Raw genomic sequence first — 21,361 nt, 5'->3', positions numbered from 1 at the left:
ATGTTTCTAACCTCTTTCAATGATTTTTTTTATTAAGTAAATGGTACATTGGGCTCAGGAATATCCTATCTCGCCCTAAAAATATGATTACCTCTCTCGATGTATTTGCGACGGTGACGCGGAAAGCGTTTAGGTAACCGAATTTTCTCGGAATTAACAAAATCGATGTCACTTAATTTTTAAAACCAACAGGTAAAGGATAATAAAATAACACGTGCTAAGAAATTTACAAAGCATTTTTATTTCATTTGCAAATCTTATTCAAAGTTCTTTTGATACATTTCAACATAATAATATAAAATAAAAAAAACTTGTTTTAAAATACAGAAAGCCTTTTGTTTACAAAGTAATAAACTCTAGAAAATTTTCTACTAATATGTTATAAATATACATATTTCTAATAATTTTTACGTTTTTTTTTCCTGCGAGCGCGTCACTTCGCTTTTAATTTTATCTAGAATCTTTTCGCGAGCTCTCGAAGTTTGACTTACACCGTGTAATATAATGTAAACGACTCGTTGAACGGATAATAATGTAATTCTATTCGTCATTTAACTGTAGATTTACGTTGCGACAATTGTTACAAATGCATTTCTCTCAAATACTATTAATTGATCGGTCGACATTACACCCGCGTTACGTTAACAAGAGCACAAAGTGTGTGTTAAAATGCTTAGAATACAAATTTTGACTTACGATATCTACTTAATGGTATTTAGAATACAATAAAATGAATATTTTATACAAAGTTATGAAGAATTCCTAACCGTAAATAAATCATGTACAAATCTATCAGCTACAACTTGTATAGTATATATAAATTGTTATTCCTCTTGGACAGATTATGATGAATTATAAATTAACAGGTAGATATGTAGATACTCGAATATACTATATCTATATTTTATAATATAAATTGTAACATTGATCCTGAATTCACCTGCACAAAACTCTTAAGTCGTGAATAACACGATAAATATATTTAAGTACATGGAAGAAAAATTTAAATTACCTTTTAATTTCAGTAAAATTAAATTCACCGAACGAAACAATATTGCAAATGAGTCGTCGTAATAACGAGCACTCTTAAGTTAATATATGCAATCGTTCTCTTGTAAAAAGTCGGATAGAGAAAATCGTTAACAATATTTTAACGTCGTTAAAACGTTAAAATTACAAAGTGTTTATTTGCATGTTCCCGTTGTGGAATTATTTTATTTAATTTTTGTTACTACTTAATTCGTATCGTGCGCTGCTTGTTCATGTTCGTAAGCATCAGCGAAATGTAGGACGTCAAGAGATCGTCCATCTTATAACCAAGGGAGGTTTCGCACAAGAGTTTTGAGCCGCGCACGAGGTTTCCTATCGTCATGTGGAAGTAGGTATTGCCGGATGACCAGTTAGAGATTCTCGTAAAAGGATGCGTGACAAGTATATCCTGTAAAATTGTACGTGCAGATTATTAATAACGTTCAAATTAATGTGCAGTTAAAAGTAAGAAACAAAAATTTGACATCTACAGATATCATAAGGCTACTTATTTTTTTAATTATGCATATATGCTTTTAAAAAGTTTCAATTACCTTTGATTGTGGATGTATAAGGCTCACACCGTGTTTATTGATAGCGATTAACAATAATTCAGGATAATTTGGTTCTGTGCTTTGTTTCACCTCGAAGAATGCCGAACCAAATGTCGGCCATCGGTATACAATTTTCAAAAATGTAATTTTTGCATCTTCTGGACTCATGCCTAACATAAGATATCTCGATAAATATTCGAAATGTTTTTTTTTTTTACCCAAAAGAGCTTTAACGATAATTCGCGTGTCTTACTCACCAGCATCTTGATTATAGGAAGCAATTATTGATCTTTTCCAATCATTAGCACTCTGTATCTTGATCAAATCACCCGGTATAAGTTCTCTTAGCATTTGACTAAAAATAAAAAAAATTTTCTCGTTTTTAATTTATGTTTCTTTTTTTAATTACGATATAAATATATATTAAACAATACTTACGGAATTGCTTGCAACTCCTGTTTGCTCTCACCGAATCGTACTCTGTATACTAATGCTGCTAATCTCGACGCTTCTTCTTTTGTACATTTGTGATAACCTGTACATTTGATAAAAATATGTAATGTATTATGCAAAATACTCTGTAAAATATCAAAAGTACTCTAATCGCCAATCTTTACCTCGTAATAATTTAGGAAGTTCTTGGTGAAAATGGAAAATTAAATCGGCGTTTCTATCTTTTCCAGGAACTGTATTTGTCCAAAGTTTCTTCATGAAAAAGACTTGATATGTAAATTGTGGCGATATTCCTGGAGAATAAAATGTATACATACATAAGATACATTTTTACATTCCAACGTTACAGTAATATTATGTGTGCTTGATTAAGAATTAAAACGTACCGTCTCGCGATGGTCTAGCTTTCCTGATCCAATCGGTCAAGTGTCGTACGAAATCGAAGAAAAAATCTCCTTCCGGAACGGAAATAACTTTGTCGGCGATTTTAACAAACAGACTAAACCCTTCGGCAGATCTTAAGTTGAGTCTTTGTGCGATATTTTGACAAAAGTCCTTCGCTCTGGTGGACGAATCAACTTCGAATGCCTGTAAATTAAAATTATAATAGTTAGTAATCGACAAAAAAAAAAACGACTTAGAAAAAATCCTATCTGTAATAAATTGGTGTGACGCCTGAATTATCGATTCCATTATTACAGTTTATTAAATTAAATATATTTTTTTTTGTTACAGATCGACGCAGCTGCATCCACTGCTGTCAACGAAAGTGTCGTCACCGCCGATATTATTAATTATACGAACCGCAGCCGGTTCGTCGGTCGTTCCGGGAGTTCCGCTAAGTATTCGGGCGTAGTTTTTTGACATACGACTTTCTTCTAAACGCGAGTGCCGGACAGGAATGCGCAAAAGTGATGAATAATTTTCGCGATTGTAAAATCACGGTCGGGGTGTTCGCGAGTGACTTGTGCGCGGAAGGATGGCTCGACACGTTCCATCTGAGAGGAGGAGCGGGCCCGGGAAGGGCATCATGCATCGGCGGAGCAACTTTTAGGTAAATATTAATTTTTTCTTGTTTAGAAAATCTTGAAAAAAAAATTAAACTTTCCCTTTACATTAATTTAAATAGCAACATGTCTACATTAATATGTTTTATTTTATGTTACAGTCACCGGCAGTTCTACAACTCCGCTGAAGCTCATGCAGATCGGTAAGTCGCATAATTTTTTTTTTCGTAGTTTGTAATTGGGGCTCTTAAAAATTAGAGCGCGCTACGCGAGCGCATGGTTTTTTTCTAATAGGCGTAAAATACGTACTTCGTCTGTGTCATCTGGGAAATAAACCTTATGGAATATTTGCGTAGTTTTGTGTTGGATAGCTTCGACTTCCACTTGATGAGGCGGATATTTCCGTTGACCATTACGCAACGTTTTTTGCAACCTTTGTAAAGAATCCTGAGATATGGGATGGCGTCTTGTACGTAGAAACAGAGTTAATTCCTGCATTATGAAACAACGTTGTATATGTATATATATATATATATATATATATATATATATATATATATATATATATATATATATTCCTACACTTGCAAATTTTTCTTTAAGAATATCTCATTCCAGCTAATTCAGAATATTGTTACATAACTATGTTAGGTTTGGCAAGATAAATATTTCTTAAAAATCGTACCTTCAAAAGGCTTTGGCTACAGGTGAACAGCCCAGTAGCGAGCCACATTAGCTCCCATCCTCGTTCTTCGCTCAATCTGTTGCGGTTATCAGTGAGCTGTTTCATAACTTGACAATAGATCTCGTCCCGTAAAATTTCATTCTTTAATGGCCCGTCAAATATTAGATCGGTGTACTCGTTACCAATGCGCGGTCGTTTCGTAGGCAGATCGCCCATATATTTTAGAATGGCATTGAAAGCAAAACACGCTTCTTCAGCTAGCTCTTCCTTGGATATGAGTTTTTTTAAAAGAGGCTGTTTTATCGGTTCTCTGGAGTGATGCCATAATTCATCCGTGTGACCACGTCGCGCGGATGTTAAAGTCAGCGTTTTGGACATTGTTCTCTTTGGCGGTGTTCTAAAATAAATTCAATCGCACGTTTTATTATAAAATATCATTAAAAGCGACATTTCTACTGACCGGAAATGATCGATTGCATATTCTAGAAGAGTGTGAGGCTTATCACGCGAATCCACGCCGTTCATTTGTTGCGGATAAAATCTGCGACTATTCTCTGTGCCTTCCATACTAAACAGGGCCTGAAAATTATCAATAAATTTAAGAGAAAAAAAAACTTTAGTATATTTCCTAACAATAAAAGTAATTTGCGCACTAACACGCACCAGTATATCATTCGGTGGTTTTGTTAGGGAAGGTAAAACGTAAACCGTTTCAGCCGGGAAATCGCCCTTCTCAGTAGTCCTCTCGCAGGTTCCGACGTACCATCCCGAATTGAGCACAGACTCGCCGGTGCTCTCGTCTTCGAGGATGATGAGATCGCCTTTTTGAAAATTCAGAAACGACGAGCCTTCGCCCGGCGCCTTGTAATCTTGCAGAGCTATAACGAACTTGCTGCGTTTTTTCAGCCCCTCTAAAAAATACACCACCAAATCACGGATATCTTCCGCGTTTGGACTTTGAAACGTGAACTCTTCTCCCCGTACTGTCGATAAACTGAATGTTTGCGTAAACATCTTGTTTGTTCTGCAAAAATAGGCCAAATTCAGAATATAATACTCACGCAGCAAACGTAAAATATTACAGTAACATTCCATCATTTTTAATTTAATTTTCTTTTAACTTAATGATTCAAATGTTTTATTTTCTAAAAACGTTTAATTTTAATCGCGTTATTACGTACTTTTGACTAGATACGGTGGTAATCTCGGGGAACGATAACTCTAAAAGCACTTGCTCTTGATCATCAACGACGTATACTCCTGTCCAATTAACGGCTATGATAACGTCATTTTTCGGTAGATTTGGGCCAGAATTTCGGTAAGCTTCGTAAAAACGGGAAAATAAAAGAGGCCATTTAAACTTTGCATAGCCGACTATATCTTCTTTAACGCGTAACGCTGGTACTTTTTCTTTCAAATAGTAACTCTGAAATTAGAATTAAAAATTAGAAGCAAGAGTAAAGTTGAAGAGCATGAAAGAAAAATTATACATTTAGAAACATCGATATCACCGTTATTGTTAAATTAAATTAAATCTTTTGGAAAAGGGATTTAATTTAATATAATTTTTTTAATAAAAATAAAAACGTCTCGCGCAAAACAACTCACTTTTTTATATGCCTGCAAGACGAGATGTCCCCATCGATCAATTGCCTTGTCGATTCCCGTCAAACAGTAATCCGGTATGTAATTTGGCAGAAGAGTGTACAGTCTGTCGACGTTCATATCAGTATGATATTCTATATAATATTGCTGTGCTGCGATCATCGCCAAGTCCTCCTCTTTGTCGCAGCGATATTCACCAAATTTCACGCCGCGTACTACCTGCTGATAGATTAAATTCGTGGCCACTTGATCCTCGGTCGGCTCGTGCCACGGCGCGAAAATCTCCTTCCTAAAGAACAGCCTCCACGGTGCGTTTCGTTCCTGCGCGCCTTGCTCTTTGGCATACTGCTCGCATTGCGAGATCGCGTCCATCACATGATCGCCGCCGCTACCCAAAGACGATACTTTATCAAACAGAGCAATATATAGAGAGAAGCCGAATTGATCTCTCAGCGAGATCTTATCAGACAGTTGATTGCATAATTCTCTAGCAGTAGTGGCCGAATCGGCCAACAAGGTTTTCGTGTTACCGTCCATAAAAGTAATTGGCAACATAATCGGCTTTTTCGACTTTGTAGCCTGTAGCTCAAGCCAGCTCGGAGGTTGATTGCGAGTTCCGTTGTTAAAAGTCCTTTTCAGTCTGTCTTCGCAATAGGGCGCGTAACCAGGAGGCCCCTCTCTAATAAAAGCTCGTAAATAATTAACAAATTTTTCCGAGGGCGCGAAACAGCCGACGCAAAGGGATAGCAGAATCCAACCCCGGGCGTGCGACGATTTCGATGGATTGTTGGTCAGCTGTTTGCAAATTTGGCAATATATCTCATCTCGCAACTCTGCGCGCAATATACCATGACCGATGATAAAGTGCAATTTCTCGAGATTCGATGTAGGCCTGGCTTCTAGCCAGGATTGATAACTGTCAGCGGTATACTCATCCTCTTGCAATCTTCTACGTACATCTTCGCCTAGCTTATTTTTGCGCTTCAAAGTTAGCGATACTAATTTGTGCCTGATCGAACGTGGTTTCTGTTTGAGAAATGTTTCCTGGAAAAATACAAAGAATATCTGTTTGTCAAGTATTACTTAAATATTGTCTTCTCACATATCAATATTAAAGTTTATACATCAACTTAATGTTAATTATAAAGATTGTCTCACGTACAGGATCCATGCCCATCATTTGAGCTTCCTGAAATTCTTTACTTCTTATAAAATTCCGTCCAAGTGTCGCCGTTACTTTCGACATTACCGAAGTCGTATCTCTGTCCATTGTGTGAAATCGCGGCTCAGGTAAATCTCCCGTAAATCGAAGTATAGTTATCCATAAAGCTTGAGCGGCCAACTGATCGCCTTGCGTATGCAATGGTAATAACGGATGCTTGAGAGGCTTTCTCGAATATTGGTGAGTGATGTTGCCCTGGAAATATGTAGCCGCAAATTTCTGGAATTTGAACTCGGATAGATCCTCCTCGTCTTCCGAGGCCATTTGAATCGGACTAATTATCTCTTGATGTTGATCGGCTTTTGGTGCGGGAAGATCCTATTAAGAGAAAAAGATTAATATTTTTTTTATGCAATGAGAAAGTATTAAATAATTTAAAATCATGTTAGTCCAATTTTTAAAATATTTTGCAATTATTTATAAATTTATTTCAAACAAAAAATTAATTTTTACCACCGCTTACATTAAACACAGACGTTTCCCTCGCCGGCGTTGGAGCTTCGCTACTAGAATCTGGCAGGAAATCGAACATAGCTTCAACCAATTTACTATCATCGACCGGCTCGTCTTGCTTCTTGGCCGCATCGTTAATTAAATTCTTTTTAATCTCCATTCGTCGCCTATCTTCCAGCTCCATCTCGATTTCCTTTCTCTCGAGTTCTTGCATGCGTTCCTAAAATTTATATCACGGAAAACTCACCCATGCAGACTCATGTTTTAATTTCAAGTTAGGTTAATATAAAATGTATTTGTATATTTACTCTATAGTTTTGTTCCGCGATCTCCTTGGCTCGCTTATTGCCCTGATCTTTCAGTTCGCGTTCTTCTTTTTTCCGCAATCGTAGAGCTTCCACGTGCAATCGGTATTCGTACTTGATTTTCTTGTATCGTCTCTGCGCAATCAGCCTTCTCACGTGTGCCTGGATCTTTACTATGGCCCACAGCTTTTTTCGATACATCTTACGTACCAAATGACCCCGAGCTCTCGCTTGAAGCGCGACGATATGGCCGCGCAAATGTCTAAATCTGTGCGATAATACGCGCGATCTGATGAGCGCCTGCAATCGCATGTAACCGATCCGCATACGCTTGTATCGTTGACGCTGTGCGTAGCCCCGCCAATACTTCTGCATAATCATAGCCGCCGCCCGCATCCTGAGAAATCTTCTCCTGTATACCCAACCGCGAATGTTGCGCTGCAGTATCAAAATCTTGCGCGTCAATACGCGATCACGTTCCTGCTCGAGGAACAAATCGTGAGCGTCTTTGAGAAAGACTTTGGTGTGCCCGAGCTGGTAATCCGACCGACCTAACACCGCGTGGCAGATCTTTGAAGTCGCTGCACGACAGTCCACCTTAAATTCATTATAGTATTTTTTCGATATAATTTTTATATTCTATGAGAAAATGCTCAGCAAACACAAAATATTGTAGCAATATTCTACATTTGCTGGGTGAGTATTAATAAAAGTTTATTATTTCGTTAATTATGCACCTTATGTGCGGGTGGAATACCCGAGATGAGAAACCGATATCTTTCTACGAACTCGGGAAAAGAGTGACGAATAGGGTAACCAGCTCGACGAATTCTGATAGTTTCCATCATCCCAGAGTATCTCAATTGGCGACAGCAAAGGCCACGATCGAACATCTGAAATATATTGCGTTTACAAAATCGCTCCATTGCTTAGAATTATATTTTATTAATGACGTTATTAATTAAGCAGCTTGTATATAAATTACCATTGGTTTTTTATATTCATTCGGTTTGATGCATCTTATAAAAAAGGGTTGGCAACTGCATAAAGTTTTCATAAGCGAATCTAACGATTTCTTGAATTGCGTCGATAACGTGGGCGCTCTTTTCCTTGTTTCCGATCCCATCCCGATATCTTCGACGAAACAAGCCTGCAGGAATTTATTTGACGATATGTGAATGAGTTGCAGCAGGTCCGCGCTGAACGTGTCTCTGTTTTTCTCCAAGAAACTCCTTGTGTCGTAAAAGACGACACCTGCGAAGTGATTCAAACCGAAAGACGTATTAATATCCGATTTAGGTTTCAAATAATTTCTATGAGTTCCGTGAGTCTTATGAATTTTTGCCAGCATAGTTTGATCTGTCCCCTGAAAATCGACAAGTCATTCATTAAGTACGATAAATGTTAATTCGAAGTAACTGATAAATAATCTGTTTTTTTTCATTTCATTTTATTTTATTTTGTGAATTCTTCAATTGCACCATCTATACCTTTGGAAATTTTGATTCCTCGTCAATAAGCGCCATAATGTTCAGCTGTTTGATAGCTATCAAATCTAAAGCGTCCTGATTATCAACGAATTCTATGTGTTGCCAATTGATACCCTCGTGATTGTATTCCTCTTGCTCCAGCTTAAATATGTGCTGAACGAAAAATTGCTGAAGATTCTCATTAGCGTAATTAATGCAGAACTGTTCAAAGCTGTTGTGGTTGAAGTTCTCAAAGCCGAAGATATCCAATACGCCTATAGCACTCCGGGAATTATTCTTCGGTCTGTATATGGCCTCGTTAATTTTTTTTACAATGTGTATAAATAGTCTGCCGTATATGCCTTTTACGAATGCGTCTCTGATATCAACTGACTGATCTCTCGACAACGTGGAGACCTGTCCGAGCAGAACAAAAATCCAATATGACATGTATTTTTTTCCGGCAAACACAAAATATCGTTGCGACGTTGAAATATTACCGTAATATTAATGCAATATTCTGTGTTTGCTGGATTAAGATTTTTTATCTTCTGTAAAAAAATACTTACCACTGTCTCACCGTGCGCGAATATAGTCCTGCGAGTGAGCGCATCTATCAAAGACTGCACCGGTACTCCTAACAAATATGCCACTCTTTGTACATTCGTTTGCTCCGGAATCTCTGTGGCATCTAAATTATCTGAAAATCACATATGAACGAATTGACCTCAACTGATAACGTGCCGAATTTATTGAATTCTTGTCGAATTTCGTACCTACAACGGTGGCTCTGTACTTTATATTGCCCATGTGTAGCAAAGCCGCGAGCAGTTTAAACACCTCCCAAATTTCCACGTCAGAGAACAGCAAAACCTTCATGGCCGATCTTATGTCGGCGAACTCAGCTGCGTCGTCGCGTCCTTCGCAAGTAATACCGCCACCCTGATTGCAAAGATTACAATTGCTCAGATAGAGTATACACATATATATACATTATATATATTCTTGCAGATCTCTTGAAAATTATTGGGTATAGTATTTTTTACCATTTTTTAAAACATATATTTTTAGTAAACGCAGAATATTGCGGCAACATTCTGTGTTTGCTGGATTTGTTGTTGAGGTTGAGCGAGCTTGGGTGTTTGGATGCATGTGCGTTACGTACGCGCGCGCGTGTGTGTATGTGAGTATGTGTGCGTGCACGTGTTCTTAGAACAGAATAAAATGTCATTATAATTAGCAGTATTGTCGTGTTGTAATATTCTCTTGTTTCTATCTATTATTCACTTACTCCGATAAGATATTTGTACGTAGACGCATCTTCCAGTTCGAGCTTTTGCTTCTCGTCTTTGGAAAGGCCAGCTAGCATACAATAAAAAATGTGATAATTCCTCTCGTCTAAGCTCTGCGATACGATCCGCGATTTTTCCAGGAGATATTGCTCTATCTTGGCTCCTTCTATCACGCCTTGTTCGTTGAAATGAATATCGATGTACTTGCCGAAACGAGAAGAATTGTCGTTTCTCACGGTTTTTGCATTGCCGAAAGCTAGAGTATTACAAGTATCGTTTGATAATCAATCAACTAGTTGAGTTTTCATGATAAGTATCAGTTTATTTTATCACTACTTACCTTCAAGTATCGGGTTTGCTTCCAAAATCTGTTGCTCAATCCACGAGTGTTTTCCGCTGATCGCTGCCAGATATTGCAGAATTAATTTTGTGCTCTCTGTTTTTCCCGCTCCACTCTCGCCACTAAAATTCAATTATAAGCGATTGATTGTTGAATGTTCATCAAGGACTTATCAATCATCTCTGATGCGTTGCAACTTAACTTTTTATATCTTATTACCTAATTACTATGCATTGATCCTGGCCATATCGATTCATGTGCGCGTAACTGTTATCGCCGATAGCGAATATGTGCGGTGGCAGCTCTCCAATTTTCCGATCCTTGTAGAGCTTGATTTGTTCCGCAGTATAAATAGGCAGTATCTGATATGGGTTGACGGCGACCAGGATAGAGCCCGTATACGTCTGTAAAGCACACGTTAAATTATATTCGCCGATCGGTTTCGTTCGTGCGCCAGCATCCCTCTCGATCAGCCGCATTTCATCATCGTGCCGGCGAAACTTACGTAAATGAGATTCTCATTATAGCGTATCAATAGATTTCGCAAAATGCCCGCTTCATGGAGGTCTCCTAAACTGATCATATCTTCTACACCTTGCACCGAGGTGGCATGCATCGCCTTTATTCGTCTCTCCGGTGTTAGCCATTGTTCCTGAGGAATTAATCGATCATTAACAGCTGAACGTAAAAAATAAAACTCGAGACGTCTTTCAGAAGAAATATAAATATAACAGTAACAATAAAACTAGCAATAATTAATTAAATACTTTATACAAGAAAAATTTGCCACTTGTAAGTAAAATACTTTTATTTGCCTGCGCTTTTGCAAATAATTGTCGCGTCAAGACTTTTGTAACACGTATATATCACCTTGTTGTCGTCGTCCTTTACTTGAATACGTCTGCCTTCCGCCGAGATGACTCTTGCCCCGATCGCGACGTCAAATTCCCTTCCTGAGATTGGTTCGATCCATATGTAATCTCCCTGCGCAAAATCAAACACGTTTATATTGTTAATAGGTGAGACTTGTTCGTCTTTTTACTTATATAGTTATGCTAATGTTACGAATAAACCTAATCTAAATCAATTGCCCAAGGTAACACGCGTCGCCGGCCTTGGACTGGAAAATATCTCCAACTGATATACCTATTAATGAAACCGGTAATTCATGTTATTGAGTAACGATCGACGTCCGGAATAGGGTTTAGCCGGTGATAAATCTCCGGCAGGAAAGAGACGCGCGATCCAACGCGAGGGTTTTACAGTCGCGGGTTGTATGGAATTCGTATTAACGCAAGCGTCGAGTCTAAAAATTAAATTATATGGTATACCGTAATAACTGTACTGCCGCCTTTGCCATTCGGCGTGGCGCGTGCTGTGTAGCACGCGGCGAAGAAGCGCCAGCTCGTCGTAACAATTATCTAATTATTACTTGACAATAATGCGTGAAAAAAAAAGCGATATCAATCTAACGGTTAATTAAAAAAAAAAAAAAAAAAAAGAGTGCCGTCTCGATAGCCTGATAAATACGTTTTTTTTATCAATGATTGTAGTATTCTAAACTAAACGCTAATTGCTTATCGATTTACTGTAATAGCAGAGCTCTTTGTAATTAATTTCTTTTTGGATCAAATCTTAATTTCAGTACGTGAATCGTAATTAAGTGTTATCGGACAATTGCGAGGTACGTGTTCCATTATCTCCGTGGCACGTGTCACATGCACGTGTCTCGGTCGGTCGATCCGACCGACATCACTTCCGTTCTCCTTGTGTCCTCTTTCCCTTTCTACGTCGCTTCGGGATCAAGGGAAAGGCTCGGACTTTCATAACGCTAGCAAAACTAAGAGCTCCCCTCCCTCCCAAAAAAAAAAAAAAAAAAAAAAATATATACATATATCTTGTCAAATCCTGAAAAGTGAGATTTGTACGTCACGGTGCATAATCTCCTCACGGATTCACGCGTCCGACGGTCGAACGTGATCGAAATCTCAGCGAGCGAGCGGTCCACGAAAGTAAAATCGAAGCGGAGTGATAGATCGAAGCGGCTCTTATTTCGCGGCGAGGCGAAGCGAGGCGAGGCGAGGCGAGGCGAGGCGAGGCGAGGCGAGGAGCGGATGGAGCTCTTCCGATGTTCCGGTGAAGTGAACAATCGGGACGTAAACGTGTATTGGCCGCGATCCCTCCCCGTGGCCGTACGCGCACGCGATGCAAGCGGCTGCAGCACGCGGAACCATATAGACCGTCTCGTGGGAAGCGGGAGTTTTACCGAGGCTTTGCCCACCTCGCGATTGACGGGCGAGACGAGCAGCTCGGCTTCCGTTTTGCCATCGCATGAGCCGCCGAAGAAGTCATTCTTCAAACGCTATTAAAAGTCGGCAAATCTAACAATTGCGCGCAGCATTTTTAGCATATGCAAGATCTACATAAACCACGAGTAGTTTAATCTTAATTAAAATTTACCCCGCGTTCAAGTCGTTTCGCGCCAGCGCCGTGCTCTTGATAGAAAAAAAAATCCCAATTTAATACAATCAAATAAATACGGAGACGTTACTTATTTTTGGTACTTATTTGGCGGCGTTAGACTTTTATATTGAGCTTCTACGAGAGATGTCAGGCTAACGAGTTACGTCGCGACACTACCGATAATCGTCGCCTTTCACTCGCCGACTCGCCACCGCGGAGACGCGATCTCTTGATTACATCGCGCGAATTTATCGACGTCGGAAATAGGAAAGCTAGTCCTCTTGATTTCTACGATCGCCGATTCGCGATCCTCGCCGAGGATCGTGCTTTCCTTTTCTCTCTTTGGTTATTTTTTAAACGCTATTTGTTACAAATTAAAATGTCGTGAATCGAGGATCTTCTTCACCGAATTGGTCCGATAAAATTACAGACTTCGTATCGATTCAGTTTTGCTCATTCTTAACGAAAAACCGAGTCTCGAGCGGGTAAAATTCGTAGCGCTTGGGAAACGCAGTCCAGGTGATCAACGTCACTTAGCGGTACATCATTGTTTATGAGAGAACACGATGACTTCTGTCCGTTGGCTATTTTCACTCGTCACAGATTCCTACTGACCGTCTTCGAAGAAGAACGACGAGGAAAGCGGTAAATGTAATGTAATGGATTAAGCCGCGCGAGAGAGATCCGTCTGCGCGCAGCTTCATCGAATTTATTTCGCCTCGTTATTCGATATTCAATCGGTATCAAATCTTCTAGCGCTCTTTGTTCGAAAATCGGCCAAGGGTGAATTACGAGAAGCGTCCTGGTTAAAAAGACGTGAATTAGTACTCTTAAATAAATCGATAAGCTCAAGTAAAAATGTGTCGTCGAAACGATACTGGGACATTGGACAGAGTCTAGATGAGCATTTGTAAAACACGCGGCGTACGTAGAAACCTACCCGTGTGACGATGACCATCTCTTAAGTCGTGGTTGTCGGCACTCCGCCTAAAAAAAAAAAAAAGAAAAAAAAACAAAAAATTAAAATTAATAAAATAATAACATATCCGATAATAATAATCTGACATAAGCGCACGTGCGTTCTTTGCGCAACGCATACAATAACTTTATCTAACGGTGAATCGCAGACGCGATCTGTGAATTTGGGGTCGCCTATTACAGGGCAAAGTCTTTAGAGTCACTTGAAAAGAAATAGCCATCGCGAGGATTTAACGAGTACCAAAGAACCCTCGAGCTCGATCCCGAGAATCTGACGGTACCCGCGTCCTAGACGCGTGCCGCTGCATCTATTTGGGAGAAAAGCATCTCGGCACGCACACTAGCGATGTCTGGTCGATCACCGTTACCACGGAGGCATCGCAAACCTGTTCGCAAAAGTGGGTTAGGCAGTTTGCGTTACCGTGCCATATAGCTCCGTCGAGAGATCCACCGTGAATCCTCTCTCTCTCTGTCTTATAACAGAGCCGTTTAACATTATTCAGCCGTCGTGGCTTCAAACGGAAAGGACACTCTTTCCAATAAGATCCATTAATGCACATTGAAGCAATATACGTTAGGCTATTTTTTTTTCTCTTCTTCAGATTCTACGTTAACTTAAAAGATCATATACTCTAAAGAAAATGTTTTTTGTATGATCGATATCAATATCACGTCGACTGGTGTCGCGAACGAGTTCGAGTTACGAGATCGTTGTTTTAATTTTACAAGTGGGTTGTCTCGCCGTGAACTTGAGGCACGGGCGTGAGCACGAAGCGGTCGCAGTCGCAGTCATTGACTTTGAAAATATCTGTGGAGAACAGTCAGTGGCGTAGGCGCCACGCAGGAGACTTTAACGGGTGATCAAACGAGGCACTTTCAACTGACTACCATTGAGGGAGCCCGTACGACTTGCGCGTTTTTAATCGGCCCTTCGAGCAGGTAAGATAAGAAGACGGCGTCGCGGAAGCCGTATTTCATATTTCAATTTGTAGTGGCCACAGTAATTAGATTAGTATCAACAGTCCCACCGTTCAGCAGAAAAAGCTCCTGCGACTGCGAAAAATCGACACGTATAAATGGATAAATTTACACAAAAAATTATCAAGTTAGAAGAAAAAAAGAAAAAAAAAAATTATCAAACAGTTGCAAACCAAAAAAATGTGAACACTGTTATCAGTATGATAAACGAAGAACTCTGTTCTACTTCTCCCCCAGATTCCTCCAGTTTCAAATGATCTTTAACTGTGCGAAAACATTGAGGTGGGCCAGTTCATATATCACAGCTTTCCAATCTTCAACATTGTATACATCTTTTTGAATTTAGAATTCCACTAAAGACTCTAGCTGTAATTAATTTTACCATTATATACATATTATTGTTTCATAATGTTCGTTATTAGATTAATTTTGATTGGTTTAATTGATTCAATTAAGAGTTTGTTAAGTTACCTTTAAATCGTTTCGTCACTTTTTCCTTTCTAAAGAGACTGGTACCTTCGGGAAGCCATCATTAAAAAGTGATGAGCAAAAAGTGGGACACCGTGTATACGTAAGTTCGAAGAGTCTCAAGTCAGCCCAGTTATTACCTTTATCTCATGGTCTTACTTATCTCTTACTATTATCGTAGCACCTATCGCGCGTGATATTCGCGTCTACGAGCGTACAATTGTACATACATACCAATCGAAGCGTATGGTCGCGCTACATTTTTTTTTTTTTTTACCATTAAAAGCAATCGTCGAGTCTCCTCGTGATAAGAGTGCATTCGACTCGTGGACACTAAATCGTAGTGTACACGATCGTTCGGTATTTCAGGCTAATAAAATGCAAAAGGACTAAAACGGCGCTGACGTAAAGACACGTATTTACTAAAGATTTTACTCGAATAATCGTCGAATTTTTTTCTTTCTTTTTTCTCTCTCTCTCTCTCTCTCTTTCTTTTTCTTTTATTGCGGCATAGATAATCCTCCAGCATCAGGCGATTGTCATGTCCGCGGGTATTAATCGGCGAAACGAAGCACCGAATGCTCCTCCATCATGCGTACTTCCGCCTCGTTCATCTGAGCGTCCCGTTTGGCCCGACTGAAATTATAGGTAACGAAAAAAAAAAAAAAAAATTTCTTCCTATTCTCTCAGGATTAAAATCGAAGCGGCAACTCGTAGCACGAGGAGACTCACCGTCTTGCGCGGAATCGTCGCTTTCGTTTCGAGCACGTACCTGTTGCGAGTAACGAGAAACACGACGGAGAGCGGCTATAATACGTCGACGGCACGCTCCATTAAGAGACACTACACTGGCACTAAGCTTCCAACGAGCGGCTCGCTTAACATGTCCGGTCCCTTCGAAGACGAGCGCGAGCGAGCGAGAGGGACTAAGCGCGCGTGCCGATGTAACTCGAGTGAGAACACAACCGGTTGCTCGCGATCTGCGGGTCCGCGCGGCGATCGCAAGTCGCAAGGAGTCGATCGTCGTCGTCGTCGTCGTTCCGGAGGATGGAACCGGCACATTAACACGTCCGCTCGGCTTCGGTTCGGTTCGGATCGGGTGTGCCAGGTGGAAGCTGGCTTAGGTGGTGGTAAGGCCTTCGGTTCGAGCTCCTCCACCGCGCCCGCTCGCTTACGGCTTAGGTCGGTACGAAGTTGCGTACAAGGTACAGCCAACTGTGACGGGCCGGCTGGTAGCGTTCGCCACTTGTTTTCATTTCCTGCCGGGTCTCTCACCTGCGCTCACCTGGCAGCCCTGCGAGTCTTGATATCTAACTTATCGGCTACTATCTATTTTATCGATCACTATTTAATTGAGAAAAAAAAAAAATTAAAACAAATTAATAGAATAAATAAATAAAAAATAAAGTAAAAATAAATCGATAATTATAATACGATTTAATAATAAATTGATCAAAAGGGACTTCGAGGCAATTAGTAGACGATAGTCTGGGATCGTTTCGTTTGTTAAAAAAAAAAAAAATAATAAAAAAAAATTGACAAGGTTGCGGGGGATTGTTTTACATTGAAAATATATTTTTACTTTGTATCAATTCGACGTGTGAATAGGATACGTACACGTGACTCGATCGCTTCTTTTTACATCTCTCGGAATTTCCTGGCCGGCTGAATGGTAGCCACCTCGCAGCGTACAATTTGATATTTATCTGCCTCTTCCTTTACGCGTACAACTACGAATTTTCAAGTGACCGCCAAATAAATGTAGTTGCTCTGGTCGTGTAATGGCATAACGTTTACAATAAGAAGCACGTCCATGTAATATTTAGGTAATATACATATACATACTTTTTTAGCAAAACATACAAAAATTGTGGATAATACTTGCTACTAGGGTGTCTTCTAATCGAGCTTACAAACGTACAGTACACTTGTATTCAATATGCTAATAGTTTATCTGGACCGTACGAATTACATTCGCACGTTCGGGTATTCAAAATGCAGAATTTATCCCGCGAATAAATCCAGATACATTTTGATAACAAGAATATGATTTCTCTCACGGTGATCTTTCCTACCTACGAAATTTCCGATGGAAAAAATCACAATAATGATGTGATCGCCATGTAAAATAGTTATACAACGTACGTATATTCAGGTACAAGATATGCATTTTGCGTATGCGTCATGTTACATAATTATCGTGCGAGAATGAGTCAATCGAAACAATTTCTTGCTAAATCTTGCCCATATCCTCATCTCTTCAACGCGTAAAGTTCGATGGAAGCTCATTATCTCTAGCGTCATAAACAAATTAATCATTTCATAATTGTTATAAATTTGCATTGACGAAATAAAATAAAATAACAATTGTCCTTTTTTTTCTCTCGCACTTTTCTTTCTGATGGAAAGAAAAATTAACATAAATAAATAAATTATAATGTCATTTTTATCACAACTTACAGAGTCGTTGAATCAATTTTTGCATAACTTGTACCTATTTATTGTACTTGAGAAGACTTATATGTATAGTCAAGAGAGTAGCCAACATTGTCTTAATGGTAGATACTCTCTTGCCTGGTTGTTCTCATAAGACGATATAATAATATTAAACAATCCTGCATGAATAATATAACAAATAAGACTAGGACTTGGTACGAGATACATATCGCTACTTCGCCCAGTCAATTTAAAGATAGCACAATTGAAAGTTTTCATATTTAACTCGGTAATAGTTTCATAATATAGAAAATAATATAGAAAACAAATTAAAAGTTCTTAAAATATTTTCTTTCGCTTTTATACGCCTACATTAGATAACTAGTTTTCTTGTAACCGCTTTATCAGTTGAAAATATATGTTATGTAAATTTAAAGATATTTTAAAAACTTTGAGTACTACTGTTTAGTAACAAAATGTATATGGACGATTGATAGCAATATATAAAGTTGCAAAATGGTGATTCAGATATAATGGGCCCCTTAATTTGCTACTTGACGTAATAATGTAGTAAAATTCTGCAAATTTTGAATATACTTGGGAGCCGAGCTTTTTTTTTTTTTTTTTCTTTCTTTGAATATCTAATAAAATATTTAACTTTATTCGATTTATATATGTGTCTTAAATATATGTGTCTTAAAAAAAATTTAATTGCACTCCGAAAGATATTTCAATACTTTTAATTATATTCTGTGCCGCGTAGTATCTGTCAAAAAAATCGTCTCGCCGTGTCTTTCGAATTCAAAAAGAGAGTTCATGCACCTTGCATACACATATACATGTATATAGTTACGAATTATTTATTTGCTATTATTTCGTGTAATCGCGTTATGCAGGCGCACAAACGCTGGAAGTAATTCTATCGTTACAACACGATTTAAAGACAATGCCACTGAATTAACGTATTTGCGCTGTACTCGTCGCCCTTCCAGCTATCCCGATATTTAGAACGCAGATAATACAAATTAAGCAGGCTCTGGCGTTATCACCGACAGACTGACAAATACGATCGCCCACGATCCGTCAGCAGCTCAGCGGGTTAGTTTGGTTTGCGCAATCACGATCATCGGCTCACAGATAGGTATAATTACATAATCACAAAAATAAGTTTCCGAGTATTTTCCCGAGTACGATGATACCTCTGTGATTTGATTCGCGTCAGTTTGAATTATCGACATACATACGCGGAGGAGGAAAGTTCACTGAAAGAGCGCAGATATATCCCAAATTTTAATAACCCGATCTTGGCCGATAGTCAGCAATCTTCGTCTGGGGGCATCCAAGTCCATTCCAACGACGCTATGCTTGGCGTCGTGAAAAGAGGCCAGTGACGTTTGGCTGCGTAAACCGAAGGCGAATATTAATTCATCGCTCGCTGACGGTCAATAGTTGCTTCCCATTCATAATACATTAAAATTAAAATAATTTTTATTTCCGACGTCTCTGTCGTTTTTCAACAATTATTAAACAAAGATGAAATAACGTCATACGTGAAAGTTATCAGAGTTTTAATATCAATGGAAAGCAGCAATTGTATCTTGAAGAAGAACACATAACTTACTTTTCTGACTTGAGTTGCATGTGACATTGATCGCAGACCCTTACTTCGAATTCGAAACCCATTGCCGGTATCGGTATTCGTTGCGACGTGCAGCGAGCGCACAACGCGCGGCCACAATAGCGACAGTGATGTTGTCTCAATCCCAACTGTCGCTGATCCATCATAGCTTTTATATTCCAGAAAAAGGGTCTTCCGCAAGCCTGGGAATGTCGTCAATTTTAGAGCACTTTATACGCCGCGAAGCAGCATTTATACTGTACTCGAGAGTCTCCTGAAAATACCTGGCAGATGTCGGACTCGACCCAAGCCGCTGTTTCCTTCCTATTCGCCATCATATTCCAGCATACAATCACGCCGTCCTCGCCTCCGGACAAGAGCTGGCGTTCACCGCTCGCGTAGCACAACGCCATCACTTTGTTACTGAAAGAGAGAATGGTTCTTTCTTTTTTTTCAGAGTGGGTCTTGGAAATAATTTAAATGATTTCCGACCGAGCAAAATTCAAAGAATTTTACGTGCGCGCGCTTACTGGTGTCCTTGAAGCTCATAAGCGGTGCCTTGTCGACCGCCGATGTCCCAGACGATGATGCTTTGATCATAGCTTCCCGAAAATAACAATTGTTTCTCCGAGTCCCACGCCAGGGCGTTGATACTTCCCGTGTGAGCTTTTAATGTGGTGATGAAGGTAACGCCACTATTGTCCAGTTTCAGCATTGCTATCTGACCAGAATAATCTCCTACAAAAGCATGCTTGGACTGAGCATCAAATCTGTATGCACGCGAGTTAAGTTTTCCAAGATACCTCGTCTGTATATGTTGTGTAAAAGACATTTTTACTTGCGCAAAAATTAAATTTTGCAAAAAGGATACTGTAGGGCAGTATACCACGCGTCCGTTTGGTACGATCCTAATTTTTGTCCCGTTTCAGAGCTATGCAATTGAAATAATTTGTCACGACCTATACTCAAGACCCATTCAAAATCGGGAGCAAACACGATCCCTGTGACTCTTGCCTGATGTGCTACATACTCGCGTAAGGCTGTCATTCGATTGTAATCTTGTTCCAAGATAAATTCCTGTAATGAAAAGTCAAAGTTACTTTAATTCTAAGGCAAAAGAAAGATGGCACAACATACGTTAATGATTCCATTATCCAGGCCTACAAACAGGTGCCTTGTTTCTACACAGTAATGCATAGAGGTAGCTCCTGCCGGCATATACTGACAAATACTTGGCCAGTATTGACCGGAATCTCGTTTTAGCCATACTCTGACTGTCCTAAAAAAAGAAACAAAATTGAGGTAAAGCAAATGATGAAAATTCTGAATTGAAGGCTGTTGCAAAGTTTATTAAAAATATTTTACATAATTAACACATATACACATACAAGTACATGTATAAGTATATATGTACGTACGCGAGGGAGAGGAAAAAAAATTTGCACGCGCGCGCGCGCGCGTATATACACTCATACAAATGTGTGAAACAGAAAGATAGAGCTCAAGGTGTGTCCACGTAGTCAAAAAATTGCGCGCAATTTTCGCAAGAGAAACGCGGGTGGGGAGCTTCGTCGAGGTTTGCGGAATCGAACAAGATAGAAAATGTAATAAAAGACGCGAGATATGAATGCATAAAAAGAGAGACGTGGATCACTCTCGAGGAAAATGTCGTGTCGAAGATGCGTGATTCCGGGAAAATATCTGACGCGACGGATACACACCTGTCGTCGCAAACGCTGATTACACCCTCTTCCCGCGGGATGATGATAGCCGCGTTCACGTCGTCGCTGCAGCCCTCCAACTTGGAGAGGAGGACCGGCTTGCGGCTGCTGCTGAATTTGTCGTGGTTCACGCCCGGGGCGGGCTTTATTTCCGCTGCCATTTCTCAATCGCGCGCCAGCGAGACGTGCAGTCACAAGTGAACGAGTGCTATATTGCCATTTGACAGTTGTCAGATGGTAATCGCGACGCCCGCGGACCACCGGGATCGGAGACGGCGGCCAACT

General features: G+C 39.6%; 2 protein-coding genes across 3 annotated transcripts; both read right to left on the bottom strand.

The window, feature by feature from the left end:
• Positions 1-218: 218 nt before the first annotated feature.
• On the bottom strand, positions 219-16,209 carry Ck (myosin-VIIa ck). 2 transcript variants are annotated; one of them, XM_070675262.1, is made up of 27 exons: positions 16,074-16,209; positions 13,818-13,864; positions 11,285-11,398; positions 10,920-11,066; positions 10,634-10,818; positions 10,415-10,536; positions 10,074-10,330; positions 9,559-9,724; positions 9,352-9,482; positions 8,804-9,199; positions 8,299-8,679; positions 8,051-8,206; positions 7,317-7,910; positions 7,019-7,228; positions 6,496-6,873; positions 5,337-6,377; positions 4,910-5,154; positions 4,392-4,752; positions 4,189-4,307; positions 3,729-4,125; positions 3,353-3,535; positions 2,423-2,624; positions 2,201-2,329; positions 2,022-2,118; positions 1,841-1,938; positions 1,584-1,753; positions 219-1,438 (listed from the first exon to the last, which is right to left on the bottom strand). In XM_070675262.1, exons 2-27 carry the CDS (start codon positions 13,833-13,835, stop codon positions 1,232-1,234), a joined length of 6,504 nt encoding a protein of 2,167 aa, XP_070531363.1. In that variant the 5' UTR covers positions 13,836-13,864; positions 16,074-16,209; the 3' UTR covers positions 219-1,231. The 2 variants fall into 2 exon arrangements, with proteins under 2 accessions (XP_070531363.1, XP_070531365.1); XM_070675264.1 differs by lacking the exons at positions 10,074-10,330; positions 10,415-10,536; positions 10,634-10,818; ... (2 more) ...; positions 13,818-13,864; positions 16,074-16,209 and adding an exon at positions 9,829-9,957.
• Positions 16,210-16,855: 646 nt separating this feature from the next.
• On the bottom strand, positions 16,856-21,360 carry Wdfy2 (WD repeat and FYVE domain containing 2). Its single transcript, XM_070675314.1, has 7 exons — positions 21,077-21,360; positions 20,493-20,634; positions 20,227-20,432; positions 19,886-20,125; positions 19,640-19,778; positions 19,359-19,558; positions 16,856-19,135 (listed from the first exon to the last, which is right to left on the bottom strand). The coding sequence occupies exons 1-7, from the start codon at positions 21,235-21,237 to the stop codon at positions 18,997-18,999; spliced, it is 1,227 nt and encodes a 408-aa protein (XP_070531415.1). The 5' UTR covers positions 21,238-21,360; the 3' UTR covers positions 16,856-18,996.
• Position 21,361: the final 1 nt, after the last annotated feature.

The sequence above is a fragment of the Cardiocondyla obscurior genome, linkage group LG03, assembly GCF_019399895.1.
Source record: "Cardiocondyla obscurior isolate alpha-2009 linkage group LG03, Cobs3.1, whole genome shotgun sequence".
NCBI lineage: Eukaryota > Metazoa > Arthropoda > Insecta > Hymenoptera > Formicidae > Cardiocondyla > Cardiocondyla obscurior.
Note: the sequence above shows the minus strand (reverse complement) of the source record. Positions and strands in the feature narration are given on the sequence as shown.